This window comes from Ovis aries, chromosome 3 (genome assembly GCF_016772045.2).
Source record: "Ovis aries strain OAR_USU_Benz2616 breed Rambouillet chromosome 3, ARS-UI_Ramb_v3.0, whole genome shotgun sequence".
Classification (NCBI taxonomy): domain Eukaryota; kingdom Metazoa; phylum Chordata; class Mammalia; order Artiodactyla; family Bovidae; genus Ovis; species Ovis aries.
In genome coordinates, this window is record NC_056056.1 from 99,217,892 (window position 1) to 99,231,962 (window position 14,071).

General features: G+C 44.6%; 1 protein-coding gene across 4 annotated transcripts in view; it reads right to left on the reverse strand.

Annotated features, from left to right (window-relative positions):
* Positions 1 to 14,071, reverse strand: part of SLC9A4 (solute carrier family 9 member A4) — a 59,338-nt gene that overhangs the window by 12,749 nt on the left and 32,518 nt on the right. For all 4 annotated transcript variants that reach the window (XR_009600179.1, XR_009600178.1, XR_009600177.1 and 1 more), the window contains exons 8-11: positions 12,206 to 12,367; positions 5,087 to 5,183; positions 1,502 to 1,633; positions 169 to 256 (exon numbers count right to left, since the gene is read on the reverse strand). Coding sequence is in view for 1 of the 4 variants with exons in the window: in XM_027967038.3 (XP_027822839.1) it covers positions 169 to 256; positions 1,502 to 1,633; positions 5,087 to 5,183; positions 12,206 to 12,367 (479 nt within the window). In the remaining 3 variants the exon portion in view is untranslated. The remainder of the gene's footprint in view (positions 1 to 168; positions 257 to 1,501; positions 1,634 to 5,086; positions 5,184 to 12,205; positions 12,368 to 14,071) is intronic.

Genomic DNA, 14,071 nt, shown 5'->3' on the forward strand with positions numbered 1-14,071 from the left:
GGGTGCTGCAGTCCATGGGGTCGCAAAGAGTCATGACTTAGCAACTGGACAATAACAACAACTGTGTTCTCTTTTGCTTGTCATGTGGGTACTTCTGTAATATTCTTGATTTTGCCTTTTGACCTACACGCCTGAAAATAAAGAGAGGCAGCCCTGGATGCAAGTTACCTGTGAATTCAGCCACCTTCATGTCTCTGCCTGCTGGCAGAGGGCTGCTATAGGGGAAGGAGAGGTAGCGGATGTTCTTGGTTCCAGCCTGCAGGCAACAGGAGAAATAAAAAGACGAGTTAGCCCCCGTAACTGACGGCATCACATGGCAAACAAGGAGAAGGATACAGAGTCACAACGGCGCAGCCTGTTTGCATCACTGTCTTTCAGCTACTTTAGTTTAAGGAAAACAATGCTTCCACCTTTAATATTTTCCCCTTTCCTCTCCTGATGAAACAGACCATGATAAACCTCTCCAAGTTCCTCCAGTGGCCCACTGGGATCAGGGTAGAGATTAGGAGCTACTCCAGACTCAACGTCCATCCAGCGTCTCCTTATAAGATTGCCTGGTGTGTGCTCAGTTGTGTCCAACTCTTTGAGACTCCATGGACTATAGCCTGCCAGGCTCCTCTGTCTGTGGGTTTTCTCAGGCAAGAACACTGGAGTGGGTTGCCATGCCCTCCTCCAGGGGGTCTTCTTGATCCAGGGATCGAACCCACGTCTCCTGTGTCTCTTGCATTGCAGGCAAATTCTTTACCGATGAACCACCTAGGAAGCCCAAGATATGGCCTCCAAAGGAGCAGTTGAGACGCACAGCTGGCGCCATGAAGATAAGGTCCAATCTTGGCAAGAACAGATTCCTCTCTGTACCTTCCTGGTGGAGAAGCAGGCTTCCTTGATCCTTGGGCCCCCCGTCCATGGAGAGGCCCCTGGAGTCCCGTCTCTGGCCGCTCGTCTAGCCTCACAGTGCAGGGAGTATGTTCCAGTCACTGGCCCAGCCTGAGCAGGCGCAGTTTGCTGCCACGTACCCCATGGACTTCCAGGTGGCTCAGTGGTAAAGAATCCACCTGTCAATGCAGGAGGCCTGGGTTTGATTTCTAAGTCAGGAATATCTCCTGGAGAAGGAAATGGTAACCCACTCCAGTATTCTTCCCTGGGAAATCCATGGACAGAGGAGCCTGGTGGGCTACAGTTCACAGGGTCGCAAAAAGTTGGACACAACTGACTGACCGAACAAAAACAACCCCAGGGACAGTTTGGGCCCCAAAGGCCCCCTAGGAACCTGATTAAAAACAGACGATGGACCGTTAGCCTCACGTTAGTGTGGGTTGGAGCTTGGGCCCCAAAAGCCATGGGCTCAGAGAAGGGGGTGTCTGCTGTCCCGTACCCTCTTCGCTTCGTCTTACTCTGGCGCCAAGGGAGTGGTTGTTTGTTTAAACAGTGATAGGAGTCACCTGAGGAGGCCCCGGTCGGGGACTGGCCCAGCTCAGGGTGAGTTAGCGTCGCCCCTTACCGGCTTCCCCCAGGGCAGGCTGTGCCCTTTCTTCATGCTCTCCCTGAAGGTGTTCCGACGGCGGATCAGAATCTCCTTCGCCTGCTTCTCGCTCGTCTGGGGTTGGAGGTTGTATTTGTTGTAGGACAAGGTCTGCAGAAAGAAGGGGGCATCAAACATGTACTGACATCTCTGCACGGCTTCCAGCCTCTGGAGACCACAGGAAAGTCACGCACAAAAACTAGTAGAGGGACTCCCTGGTGGTGCAGAAGCTAAGACTCCAGGCTGCCGATGCAGGGGACCCGGGCTCCATCCCTCGTCAGGCAACCAGACATCACACGAGGCAACTGAGAGTCCACTCGCTGCAACTAAATATCTTGCAAGATGGAAGTGATGAAGATGGGAGATCCCGTGTGCCACAACTAAGATCTGGTGCACCCAAATGAACAAATATTTTTTAAAATGCTTAGTAGAAGGAGAAGGTGACACCCATGCCCTCTGAGCCTTTGCCTCAATTACAGAGATGCCATCTGCGGCTCTGGAGGAAAGGTCTGAGATCCGGGCCAGCCCACCAGGATGGAGCTGCGGCTGGAGCCCGTGCCTCTGGCTCACAGGGGCAGTGGCCCCCGCTGTGCTGCCATCCTGTGACCCTCAGAGCGGTCCTCCCGGAGGTACAGATGCCCAACTGTGGATGCCACCTTTGTGACCATCCTCAGCACTGTAGGATGCTCAGTGTCGCTAATGGTCTTCCACTAGCAACGAAGCAGACTGCATCCTGGAATCTTCCTTCACGAGAACAAGAGAACTGTGGTGGAGGCAGGAGTTACATGACCTATGTCAAGACAGGATGATAGCCAATCAGGACCTCCTGTATAGCTCTTGGAACTCTGCTCAGTGTTCTGTAAAAAGCTAAGTGGGAAAAGAATCTGAAAAAGCATGGACACATAGAGAGGTGTAACTGCATCACCGTGCTGTACACCTAAAACTAACACATCATTAATCAATGACACAAATAAAAAACAAATATTTTTTAAAAATAAGAAAAAAATAAAGGAGACTTTAGGGAAAAAGTGGCTAATTCCAACTGCAATGTACTGTATTAGCTACATACTGATTCTGAAGACATTAATTTTGTCAAAAGAGTATAAAATATCTTATTGGTAATTTTTTTATGACACATTGAAATATTTTTGATGTGTGCCCATGCGTGCGTGCTAAGTCACTTTAGTCATGTCTGACTCTTTGTGACTCCATGGACTGTAGCTCTCCAGGTTCCTCTGTTCATGTGATTCTCCAGGCAAAAACACTAGAGTGGGTCGCTATGCCCTCCTCCAGGGCGTCTTTCCAACTCAGGGATAGAACCCGTGTCTCTTATTGTCTCCTGCATTGGCAGGCAAGTTCTTTTACCATTAACTCATAAAGTGGGTTAAATAAAATATATTATGAAATTGAAAAAAAAAAAAAAAAGAAGATGGGATGAGACAGGAAAGACAGAAAGGGCAGGACAGGTGAGTCTCATTCTCTCATGGAACCAAAGTGGAAGCAAAAATCGTCTCCAGTAGAGCTCCTTGGTTTACCACGTATGTTCTCCCCACAGGACTCGCTATCACCTATCCGCTCATTTCGGGCAGCAAGGAAGGGAGATCCTGCAAAGCTTAGATGGGAGAAGCCTGGGGGCAGGCTGAACAGGTGCTGATAGAAGAAAGATGACTATCTAGGAACGTGATAAGAGAAGAGAGGATGGACAGGCAGCCTCGTTTACGGTGGGCTGGAGTTCCAGTATTTCTCTCATTTCCCAGTGAGTGAGTGAAAGTCGCTCAGTCATGCCTGACTCTTTGCGACCCCATGGACTATGCAGTCCATGGAATTCTCTAGGCCAGAATACTGGAATGGGTAGCCTTTCCCCTGCTTCAGCGGATCTTCCCAACCCAGGGATCAAGCTCAGGTCTCCTGCATTGCAGGCAGATTCTTTACCAGCTGAGCCACAAGAGAAGCCCAAGAATACTGGAGTGGGTAGCCTATCCCTCTCTAGCAGATCTTCCTGACCTGGGAATCAAACTGGGCTCTCCTTCATTGCAGGCGGATTCTTTACCAACTGAGGACTTTCCCTAACCTCACTCTCCACCTCCATGGGGAGAGTCTCAGTACCAGGCACCCTTGGGGCTGTGACCCCTTTGCAGGCTGGTGTTCTTTCGACCAGGAAGTTCTTACCTACTTATCTAAGGCAGAAAGTGATAGTCTTGCTGGAATGGTTTCACTTGGAAAGATTTGAAAGCTGCTGGGTTTACTTGACGTGTGTTATTTGCTGCTGACCTGTGTTCCTCCAGCAGGTGCAGGGCCTTTTGCTGACACATTCCCCTTGATCACTGACCTTCTCAAAACAGCAGCTAGAAAACATTCACCTACCCCAGATCATGTAATTCTGAAGTCATGGAAAGAGCCGTGGCTAGGCAGTTGGAAGACCTGGGTTCTTAACTCAAATTTGTTTTGTGACCTTAAAGAAGTGAGAGAACTCTCCTAGGGCTTTCCACGTGGCTCAGTGGTAAAGAACCCACCAGCCAGTGCAGAAGACTTGGGTTTGAGCCCTGGGTTGGGAAGACCCCCTGGAGAGGAAAATGGCAACCCACTCCAGTATTCTTGCCTGGAAAATCCCACGGACAGAGGAGCCTGGTAGGCTAGAGTCCATGGGGTCACAAAGAGTCAGACATGATGATAACAGAGACAAAAACCAAAACAACTCTTCTAACCTCAGCATCTTCTACTTGAAAATGAGGAACTGTGACTAAATGATTTTGGGGGAATCCCATGACATAGTCACAAAACCAAGGCCTTAGCAGTAAACTCACTTATAACCCTGCTCAACGATTGAGATGTTCCACTGAATCCTCAACCTTAAATAGCTCCTAATTAGAAGACATTAGTATAAATATCATTTGATTAAGTCAAAATTTCAAAAGAACTCACCTGAATAGCCTCTATACCTTTTCTAAAACTGATAAATAGTATGCTTGATAGGTCTCTTTATTGTGGGGGGGGGGGAAATATATATATATATGTATATTGGCCAAGTGGCATGTGGATCTTAGTTCCCAGACCAGATATTGAACCCATGCCTTAGAAACTTGGTGTCTTAACCACTGCGAGGGACGTCCCTGACATGTCTCCCTTTTTTCCCCTCAGGCTTTCAGCACTGTGGTTTTGAAATTCTAATCTAAACCATCCCAGTTTCTAAGCTCTATTACAACCAATCATGCTGAGACAGCTCCATCACCACTGGCATCCTGGGGCCATATTTCTTCCCTGGTGGACAAGCTTCATCATGGGTCTGTCTCTAAATGGGGAGGGAGCCCTGCTGACCCTGGAAAGTCAGGTCTGCAGGTTGGGGCAGCCTGACCCCTAAGGCCAGCAACTGCATCTGCATTTCTCTTTCTACCATGGGGACCAATTTTGCTGCAGAAACATAACAATCAACTTTCTGTTTTCCAAACTAAGCAGAGAGAAGTTGCTCAGCAGGAAGGCTGCTTGGGAGAGGGTTACCTGAACAAGAACTGATAACTGGAGGACCGGTTCCTAGAACAGCAGTAGGGACAAGTCGTATATACACACCCTTTGTCGAACTTGGTACATGTTGCGTGTCAGAATGTCCCTCATGGACTCCACATCTTCAGGGGAAAGTCTTTTGGTTTCTTTTGTCCTCTGGGCCCTGGAGACATCATTGGAGGGAAGCTAAGCGTTATTCTTTCATCTTGGCAAGACAACCACAAAACTATCAATTTACTTTTAGGAGTTCCAATATCCAGAACCCCTGTTTTTCCATAAGCTTTCCTATTGTTTTAGGAAATTCGTAGAAAATATTGGCACAAGTGTCTTGACTTGCATTTTGAACACATGGTTTCTTTGTCTATAACTTTAATGTGAGAATTATTCTAACTCATATATATGTATAACTTTTAAAACTTAATAGGTTTGTTTTTATTTCAATGTACATTAGGAAAAATTACTACCAGCATATCAAACCACTTATTTACATTAACAATATAAATTTCCTATTTTAAAATCTTACAAAATATTTTTGCCTATAAAAAATTTCTACTATATGTAAGGTGTAAAGGATAATATAATAATAAAGCATGCACACATCTACCATACAGCACAGAAACAGAACATTATGAGTAATTAGTTTTTCCTCCTCTTTGTCTCTCCCTGAACATTTCAGACGTTTAATCAAGTCTGAGAATTTTGTAGCTGTCCCTCCATTTCTAATGTATTTTTAAAAAGTGGTGACAAACCAGTTATTTTTTCCTCCATATCTATTATGAACAGATATGTTTATAAAAAAAATAAAAATCAATGATTAGAAAATACATTCTTAGAAAGGATACCACAAAATGTAAATCAAATCATTCACTGTTAGAGTCAGCACAAATAAGCTTATTCCTTGAAGGCTCACAGATAACGCCAGGTAGTCACATGTGGAATAGCACTAATTTATGCTTCCCAGGTAGCTCAGTGGTAAAGACTCTGCCGGCCAGTGCAGAAGACGCAGGTTCAAACACTGGGTTGGGAAGATCCTCTAGAGAAGGGAATGGCAACCCACTCCAGTATTCTTGCCTGGGTAATTCCATGAACAAAGGAGCCTGACAGGCCCCAGGTTACAAGGAGTCGGACATGACTTAGCAACTAAACAACAACAGCCTATCCAGTATTAAAACTTTGAGTACATTTATCTTGGAATTCTCTCTTTAGGGATTTTATCTCAGGTTAAAGAATAATGGGAAGAAACTAAAATCATATTTTACAAAGAGAGTTAAACTATCTCCACCTCCACCAGGAAAACCAGCCCAGCTTGGAGACACTGGACCCTCTGAGATTCTAGAAGCACTTGACTTCTGGCCTCCATGACCATGAGCACCTCCACCCCCAACCCCTCCTAAAAGGGCTCAAAAGCCAAGTCAGGGCCAGGTTAGCCAACAATGCACAATTGTCCTCGGAGGTTCTCAGTCATGACATCACTATGTGCAGAATTCTCATGTGACATACATATTCAATTTCAATCACTTGGGTCTAGTGGTTGTAATTCCTAAAAACTTACTGTATGAATAATATATGCTCACTGTAGAACATATGAACAAAAAAAAGAGAGAACTAAGGAAAATTAATCCTATCTTTTAATACTGTCACCTCCCTTGACATCTTGGTATAAACCCTTAAGGAGTTGTGATTTTTTTTTCTTTCCTAGGTGGAGTTTTTTGAAACGCTCACGTGTGCTAATTTACTATTTTCCACATGTGTGTGCACGCTCAGTTGTGTCTAACTCTCTGAGGCGTCATAGACTGCAGCCCGCCAGGCTCCTCTGTCCATGGGATTTCCCAGGCAAGAATATTGGAGTGGGTTGTCATTTTCTTCTCTAGGGGATCTTCTCAACTCAGAAATCAAACCTGCACCCCTGGCATGGGCAGGTGGATTCTTTATTACATGCTTCTAAAGGTCTTAGGATAATTGATCGTAAAGATGAGTAGTTACTGCTTTCAATACAGGCCACTTTTTAAGTTCTTTCCCCCCCAGACAGTATCGTCATTGCCAATAAACAGCAAAGACATTTTGTAAGTAATGTACAACTGGTAAAAGGATTCCAACCATTTGAATCCTGAAAAATCACAGGACGCCAGCATTTACTCAGCAATGCAATCTGCCAACGGACTAATACCCTTTCTACTAAATCAGTGAAATCAGTTTCTCTATCTCAGAGCTGAAAATATCAACAGTATTGATATTCAGTTACCACCCTCAGTGATGTAAACAATATTATCAAGCTATTTCAACCTAACTATTTAAATGTCCTTCAAACAAATTTCATTCTGATGTAGACACACCCACGTGTTCGCACAATCTGCATCTGCACACACTCTTTTATTATGGTGGGAGGAATCTATTGCTAAACAGAAACTACAGCTAATCAAACAGTTCCACTTCCTGTGTTCCTAATAAACTGACCGAAGAGGGAAAAACCATGGGTAAAGGAAATGATAACGTTGAACCTGAGATAGGAGATCTAACTGGCATTCTCCCCAGTTATAATTAACCATTTTGGGAAGGATCAGATTGAGTTAAAGCCCATTTAGGTTGCTGGTTGGATATATAATGCAGGGGTCCCAGAGGCACTGCCTCATATTAATCCACACTGAGAAGCTGTAGCTATAAAATTATAAGGAAGAATTACTGACCCAACCAAGGTGATGCATACATTTTCTTACCTGCTACTTCATTAGCAAAATCACCCCTGAAATGATCATATCACGAGCACAGAAAAGATAAAAAGCCATAGAAAAACTGAATGTTAGTAATCTCTAAGTCAAAAAAGTAAAATTATAAACTAAAAGACTCTTGGCACTGGAAGAAGACATAACGGAAGTCCTGATCACCTTAAAGAAAAGGTCACTGGTAATTTCATGGCCATTAAGATCAAACTGGGAAAACAGGGATGTAAATGTATTTGAATAAAGGTTCAGATTTCTCTTAATCTTTTGAAAAAAAAAAAAAACAAACCCCAGAGGCTCTAATAATGTAAAAAGAATTTTCAGGACTTCCCTGGTGGTTCAGTGGTTAAGAATATGCCTGCTAATGCAGGGGACATGGGTTTGATCCCTAATCCTGGAAGATCTCACAGGCCATGGAGCAACTAAGTCCAGGCACCACAAGTACTGAAGCCTGCATGCACTCGAGCCAGTGCTCCACAAGAGAAGCCGGTGCAGTGAGAAGCCTCACCCCTGGAGAGTAGCCCCTGATCTCCACAGCTAGAGAACAGCCCACACACAGCAAGGAAGACCCAGAGAGGTCAGAAATAACAAGAAATACATACATTTATTTTTAAAAAGAGGTCTCAATTCTAAACACAGCAGTGTAGGTATGAAATCTAGTAGATGTGATATTCATGCCATAATTTGAAGTCCCAAAAGATCAAATATATCTGGATTTATCTGGAAGAATCCATGCTCCTTCAGCAGCTTTATACATGAAATCCCGGAAAATGTATGTTGACCGAAGAGATGCCCACTGAGTAAACAATGGTACCAACAGCTCTTCTCTGTGTGTGGCTGCCTTATGTCTTCTTAGAAAGGTCATCACTGAGGATGAATGAGGACTGCAGAACCATGGCCCCGGCTCCCCAAAAGACAATACTCCATCACAGAAGTGAGCACAGCGTGAGAATCTTCATTCTAGAATCCAATGAAGATTCTAGAATCTTCATTCTAGACTCTAGAATGACTCTAGAATGTCTTTGGTGTCAGCATGCATGACTGTAAACCCACACCTGGCAATATGTGATCAACTGAAAAATTCTTAAATTATAATCAACCAATATGTGCTTATATATATATATATATATATATATAAACGACCTTATAAGTATTTGGGAGTTTTTAAAGACAATATTCGGAAGTCATATAGCTGTAGTGTGTTATGCCTATGTGTTTATTATAAATATTTTAATATCTCTTTGTGCGCTGAGTTGTTTCAGTAGTATCTGAGCCCGCCAGGCTCCTCTGTCCATGGGATTCTCCAGGCAAGAATACTACCGTGGGTTCCCATGCCCTCCTCCAGGGGATCTTCCTGACCCAGGGATCGAACTGGAATCTCTTACGTCTCCTGCACTGGCAAGCAGATTCTTTACCACTAGCGCTTTAATAGCAACCAAATATTTTTTAATCAGCTTGAGCCTCCACCCACTGATGTTTCTGAAGAGCTTACTGCTCATGGGTAAAGCAAGGTGCCTCATATTTAGAATAATAATCCAAATACCTACTTATCTACGCCATAGAGTTGTTTTGAGAGTCAAATAAAATAATGCATGTAAAAGTAATGGAATTCTCTAGAATCAGCAAGGCAATGGCACCCCATTCCAGCACTCTTGCCTGGAAAATCCCATGAACAGAGGAGCCTGGTGGGCCGCAGTCCATGGGGTCGCTAAGAGTCAGACACGACTGAGCAACTTCCCTTTCACTTTTCACTTTCATGCATTGGAGAAGGAAATGGCAAACCACTCCAGTGTTCTCGCCTGGAGAATCCCAGGGATGGGGGAACCTGGTGGGCTGCTGTCTATGGGGTCACACAGAGTTGGACACGACTGAAGTGACTTAGCAGCAGCAGCAGCAGCAGCATCGTCTACAGTGTGCCATAGACAACTTCTGGAGGTAGTGTTCTCCTGAAGGTCACCGAGTTTAGGAATCTTAACCTCTTGGAGAACAATTGCTTCAACTTCTAAAGGAAAAAAAATATGTGTCCGTCTTGTTGTTATGCTCTCATAGAGAATCACAAAAAGCGAGCTGAGTACACACTTCTTTTTCCTATTATTGTATGAAGGTTTGTTTTTTAAGAAATTAGCTGCTTTGATCTTAGAAGAGGAATTCCTCTTTGCTTGATGTCCTACAGATTTCTGATGAGATCAAATGAAGGCAATTTAAATACTAGACTTGTAGTAAATATCGATTTTAAAAAACCTCTCCCACCTCGGTTAACTAACTAGTTTGGGCTACAGAAGGGGGTATCTCTAAGCTATAAGGCTCTCTTGCTAATCTTGAATGTCGGAAAAATGACTGACTCAATCCAAACACAGCCTCCAAATGAAACTGGATTAAAATTTGCCTTGAGGTCACCTGCTTATGACCAATACAAAATAATACCGAGATCCAAAATATATTTTAGCACACAAGAGATTGGTCTCATTTGAGATAAGCACCCCTAACCCAGACAAGTCCTCACATCACTAGTGAGTAGATGTTTGAGGATGTTCCTCGTGGTCTAAGCTGCCTACACCTCTCCTGTTGAGCATTAACAGTGAAAAAGTGAAAAAGTGAAAGTGTTAGTCACTCAGCTGTGTCCAACTGTTTGCGACCCCTTGGACTATAGCCCACCAGACTCCTCTGTCCATGGGGATTCTCCAGGCAAGAATACTGGAATGGGTAGCCAGCCATTCCCTTCTCCAAGGGATCCTCCCGATCCAGGAATCAAACTTGGGTCTCCTGCATTGCAGGCAGATTCTTTACTGTCTAAGCCACGAGGGAAACCTTGGGTAAGGGGATACCCAAAAGTTCAGGAATTAAGTGAAGTAGGATTTGCATGCAATGCTGTAGAAAATAAAAGTAAATGCAAAATTATCAATGATGAATGAAATATTAATAACAACATTTTAAACAAAGACAAGATCAATACCCCCCATTTTTCTTCCTGTCTCAGGGTCTCATATGGCTCATCACGTCACTGCCAATTAATATATGTCAACATCTTCTCATTTTAGGACCGGAAGTTTCCTTAAAGCTATGTAAAACCAACCAACCAACCAACCAACCAAACACAAAAACAGTCTCACCAAGAAATAAGGCAGAGAGCTTTCTGTTTATACTGAGAGGCCCTCCAGGATGCTCCTTTGGATCTTTTTCCCAGACTGGGATTTTTCCCGCTTAAGAAAGGTGATGGTTTTTCTGATTCATTAGCAAGTAAGAGTGAGAAATAACACTCAGGCACTGAGGACAAGTTGATTGCTGTCTATTCTTATCTCTTGTCTGTTTGCTTTTCAAACATGAGGAGGTTAGGAGAAGGTGGGTACTCCTGATCTTCTCAAGGTGCCAGAGTGGCGAGGCTGGAGTCACTTATGCCAAATATACATCGTGACTACTTTCCCCAATTTGTACACTGTTTCTTGGAGGAAAACTGGGCATCCTTGATGGGGGGTGGAATAATTCTCATGACACTGAAGGGGTTCTTATTAAATTCAGACCAATGTCAGTGTGCTCAGTCATGCCCCACTTTTTTCAACCTCGTGGACTGTAGCCCGCCAGGCTCCTCTGTCCATGGGATTTCCCAGGCAAGAATACTGGAGTGGGTCTCGATTGCCTTCTCCAGGGTATCTTCCTGACACGGATATTGAACCCATGTCTCCTGCATCAGCAGGCAGACTCTTTACCACTGTACCACCTGGGAAGCCTCCATCAGAGGCCTAAAATGTCTACCAGCTCTTGGGACTATAGCTTTCCAGGTGCTCTGGCTGAAGCACCAGGGATCCTCTTATAATGATGGAGTATGTACCAGACTTACCCCTCCCTACACTGCCTCTTTACCAACTCCCTAAGGTCCCCTGGCCCTTCTGTGCTCCTGCTCACAGCTGGTCTCACATAGACTCAAGTCATCTCCCAACTTCCCACAGAGCTTTGCCTGAGACACAATTACAAACACAGCCTTCTCTTTAAATATCCCACCAATCACCACAGCTCCTGCTCCTACCCCCTCGTCCCCCAATCCCAGTTAGCATCCTAGGATGCAGACCTGGTCTTCCATAGCAGACCGGAAGAGATGACTCACGGGAGAAGAGAACGTAAGACTAGCAGAGGCGCATCAGCAGGGCTTAAAGGGTAGACATGTCTAACCAGGAGGAGAAAGACTTCTAAATATGCTAAAAATATTCTATAAACTCACTCGCCCCTCCCTCCCAAAGAAAGATGTCAAAAAATTCTCCTTTTTTGTGCTAGAAAGTACTTTTCAGAAATTAGGTGTAATCGATGGAGCATGGACCAAGCTACAAGGTGCCAAGATGTAGATGTTACTCATCTCATTTTTACTTTGTTACATCTCTGCCTCTTCACTCCCAGGATCACCTTTCAATAGAACAATGAGCTACTGCTCTCTGTAATTCTGACGCTGAAAGTCCAGCTCAAGGGCAATGTCACTTACTGATGGGGGGTGGAAAAGGCTGTAGAACTTAGAACCCCCGACTCCACCATCTCAATCGCTTGTTTCATTTCCAGCTTCTTGTACAAAGAAACAAGGCTCGATTTTGGCAGATTCTTTCGGATGAGGACTTTCCGTAAATATTTATGATCAAACTTCTTAAACCTAAAAATGAAAACCAATATTTTAGAAATCTTCGGGCTCTGTACATGTTAGGTAAGTATATATACTTTTCTTGAAACAAACGACCACTTAACTGTATTATTCTCAAAAACGCCAGGACAGTGCCTGGAGTTCATAGACTCTGAACACTTTTTTTTAAAAGACATAGAATTCATACATTTCTTTTAAATAAAGAACGAATGGCCAGATGGCCTGAATACATTGAAAATCAGCCTAACAAAAGGCGGGATAAGCTATAATCAGGGCAAAAAGTAGGCATTAAATGGGAAGCAGGAGAAACCAGTTCAGTTCCCATTGTGGGAGAAGAAAGGAGGGGTTGATCGGGGCTTTTGTTGGTCCATCCTAGTAACTGGTAACAGTGGCAGCAGCACTTACAGCGATGCTGGCCTATTCAACCAGAACCCATAAGTTTAAAGAGCCTGCTAGTTACAGCAGTTTCACTCATTATGCTGCAGATCATTTTGGATCCTGCCAATTAGGTGGGGGCTGGTGGGAGAGCCCACGTATACTCTGAATGATGGAGCATCTGAATAAGCCAGACACTGATGGCCGCTGACCATTGTCTCAAGGCTCGGGCTGCCCCGTTAGACTGAGCCACTCAGGGAACGTGGCGCCCTCAGTGTCAGCCATTTGTTTGGAGGAGGAATTTTCGATTCCTCCAGCCATCTTCCATTCAAAGAGTAATGTGTCTGCTGCTTTATTTCCTGGGTTGCTGGAATGCCATCTGGTGATTGGTCTCCTGGTCTGTGGGGTGAATAGACTCTTAATCAGCCAAAGCTCCTCTGGGTTGAGCAGGCTCTGATTCATGGGCTCTGTGATCTGTGTTTGGTTCACACCAGGCTCCCTCTGGCTCCAACAGGGCCATCCCTCAGCCCTCTTCCTGAGAAGCAATGGTTTCTGTTTATTCCTCGATCTATTGCCATTGGCCCCTCAACTGTCAGAACTTGTCTGAGTTCCTCAAGCTGGGCTCACCTTGACCTTGTGCTGGTCAAGACCAGTGGCTGCCATTGCCCTTGTGCTACCAGCCACTGGCTCCTCCTGGTGGATGGCTTGGTGGCCACTTCCTATAAACCCTGCACATCATGCTTCCCTTCTAGCCTTTCTCATGACTTCTTCCCAGGCCCCTCTGTCCTTCCTCTCCCTTTCCTGCCTCAGAGGAAAGGAAAAAGGGAAAAACGGAAAGCTTCTCCAAGTCCTGTCCTCAGGGAGCTTCCCCTCTTCCCAGGACCCCTGTCATCTCAGCCACACCCACATCTTTGGGTACCAAATACTGATAACTCACAATCTCTATCACCAGTCACGATTTCCTCCTGAACTTGAAATTCAGTTCCAAAAGGCATTGAGTGAGTATGAGACACTTAAGCAGAATCTGCTATTAACTCTAAACGTTCTTCTACAGTCTATAAACTTAACCGTGACATTGCTACCTCCCTCTGCTAGCTATCTGAAGATCAGATGGTCATTCTCATTTTCCCTTGCTTCATCTTCCTTTTCTGATGTCATAGCCAGCATGTCTGCCCTAGAAGTATTTCAATATCCCTTCTGCTAATTCTTGACCTTCACTAGTCTGGAAGCTCTGTGGCTCATTGAAAACGAGACACCTAAACGCACATCCAGGTTCCACTGTATGGCAGGTTAATTGACTTCTCAGAGTTGGTTTGCTCATCTTTAAAATGAGAATAAGAA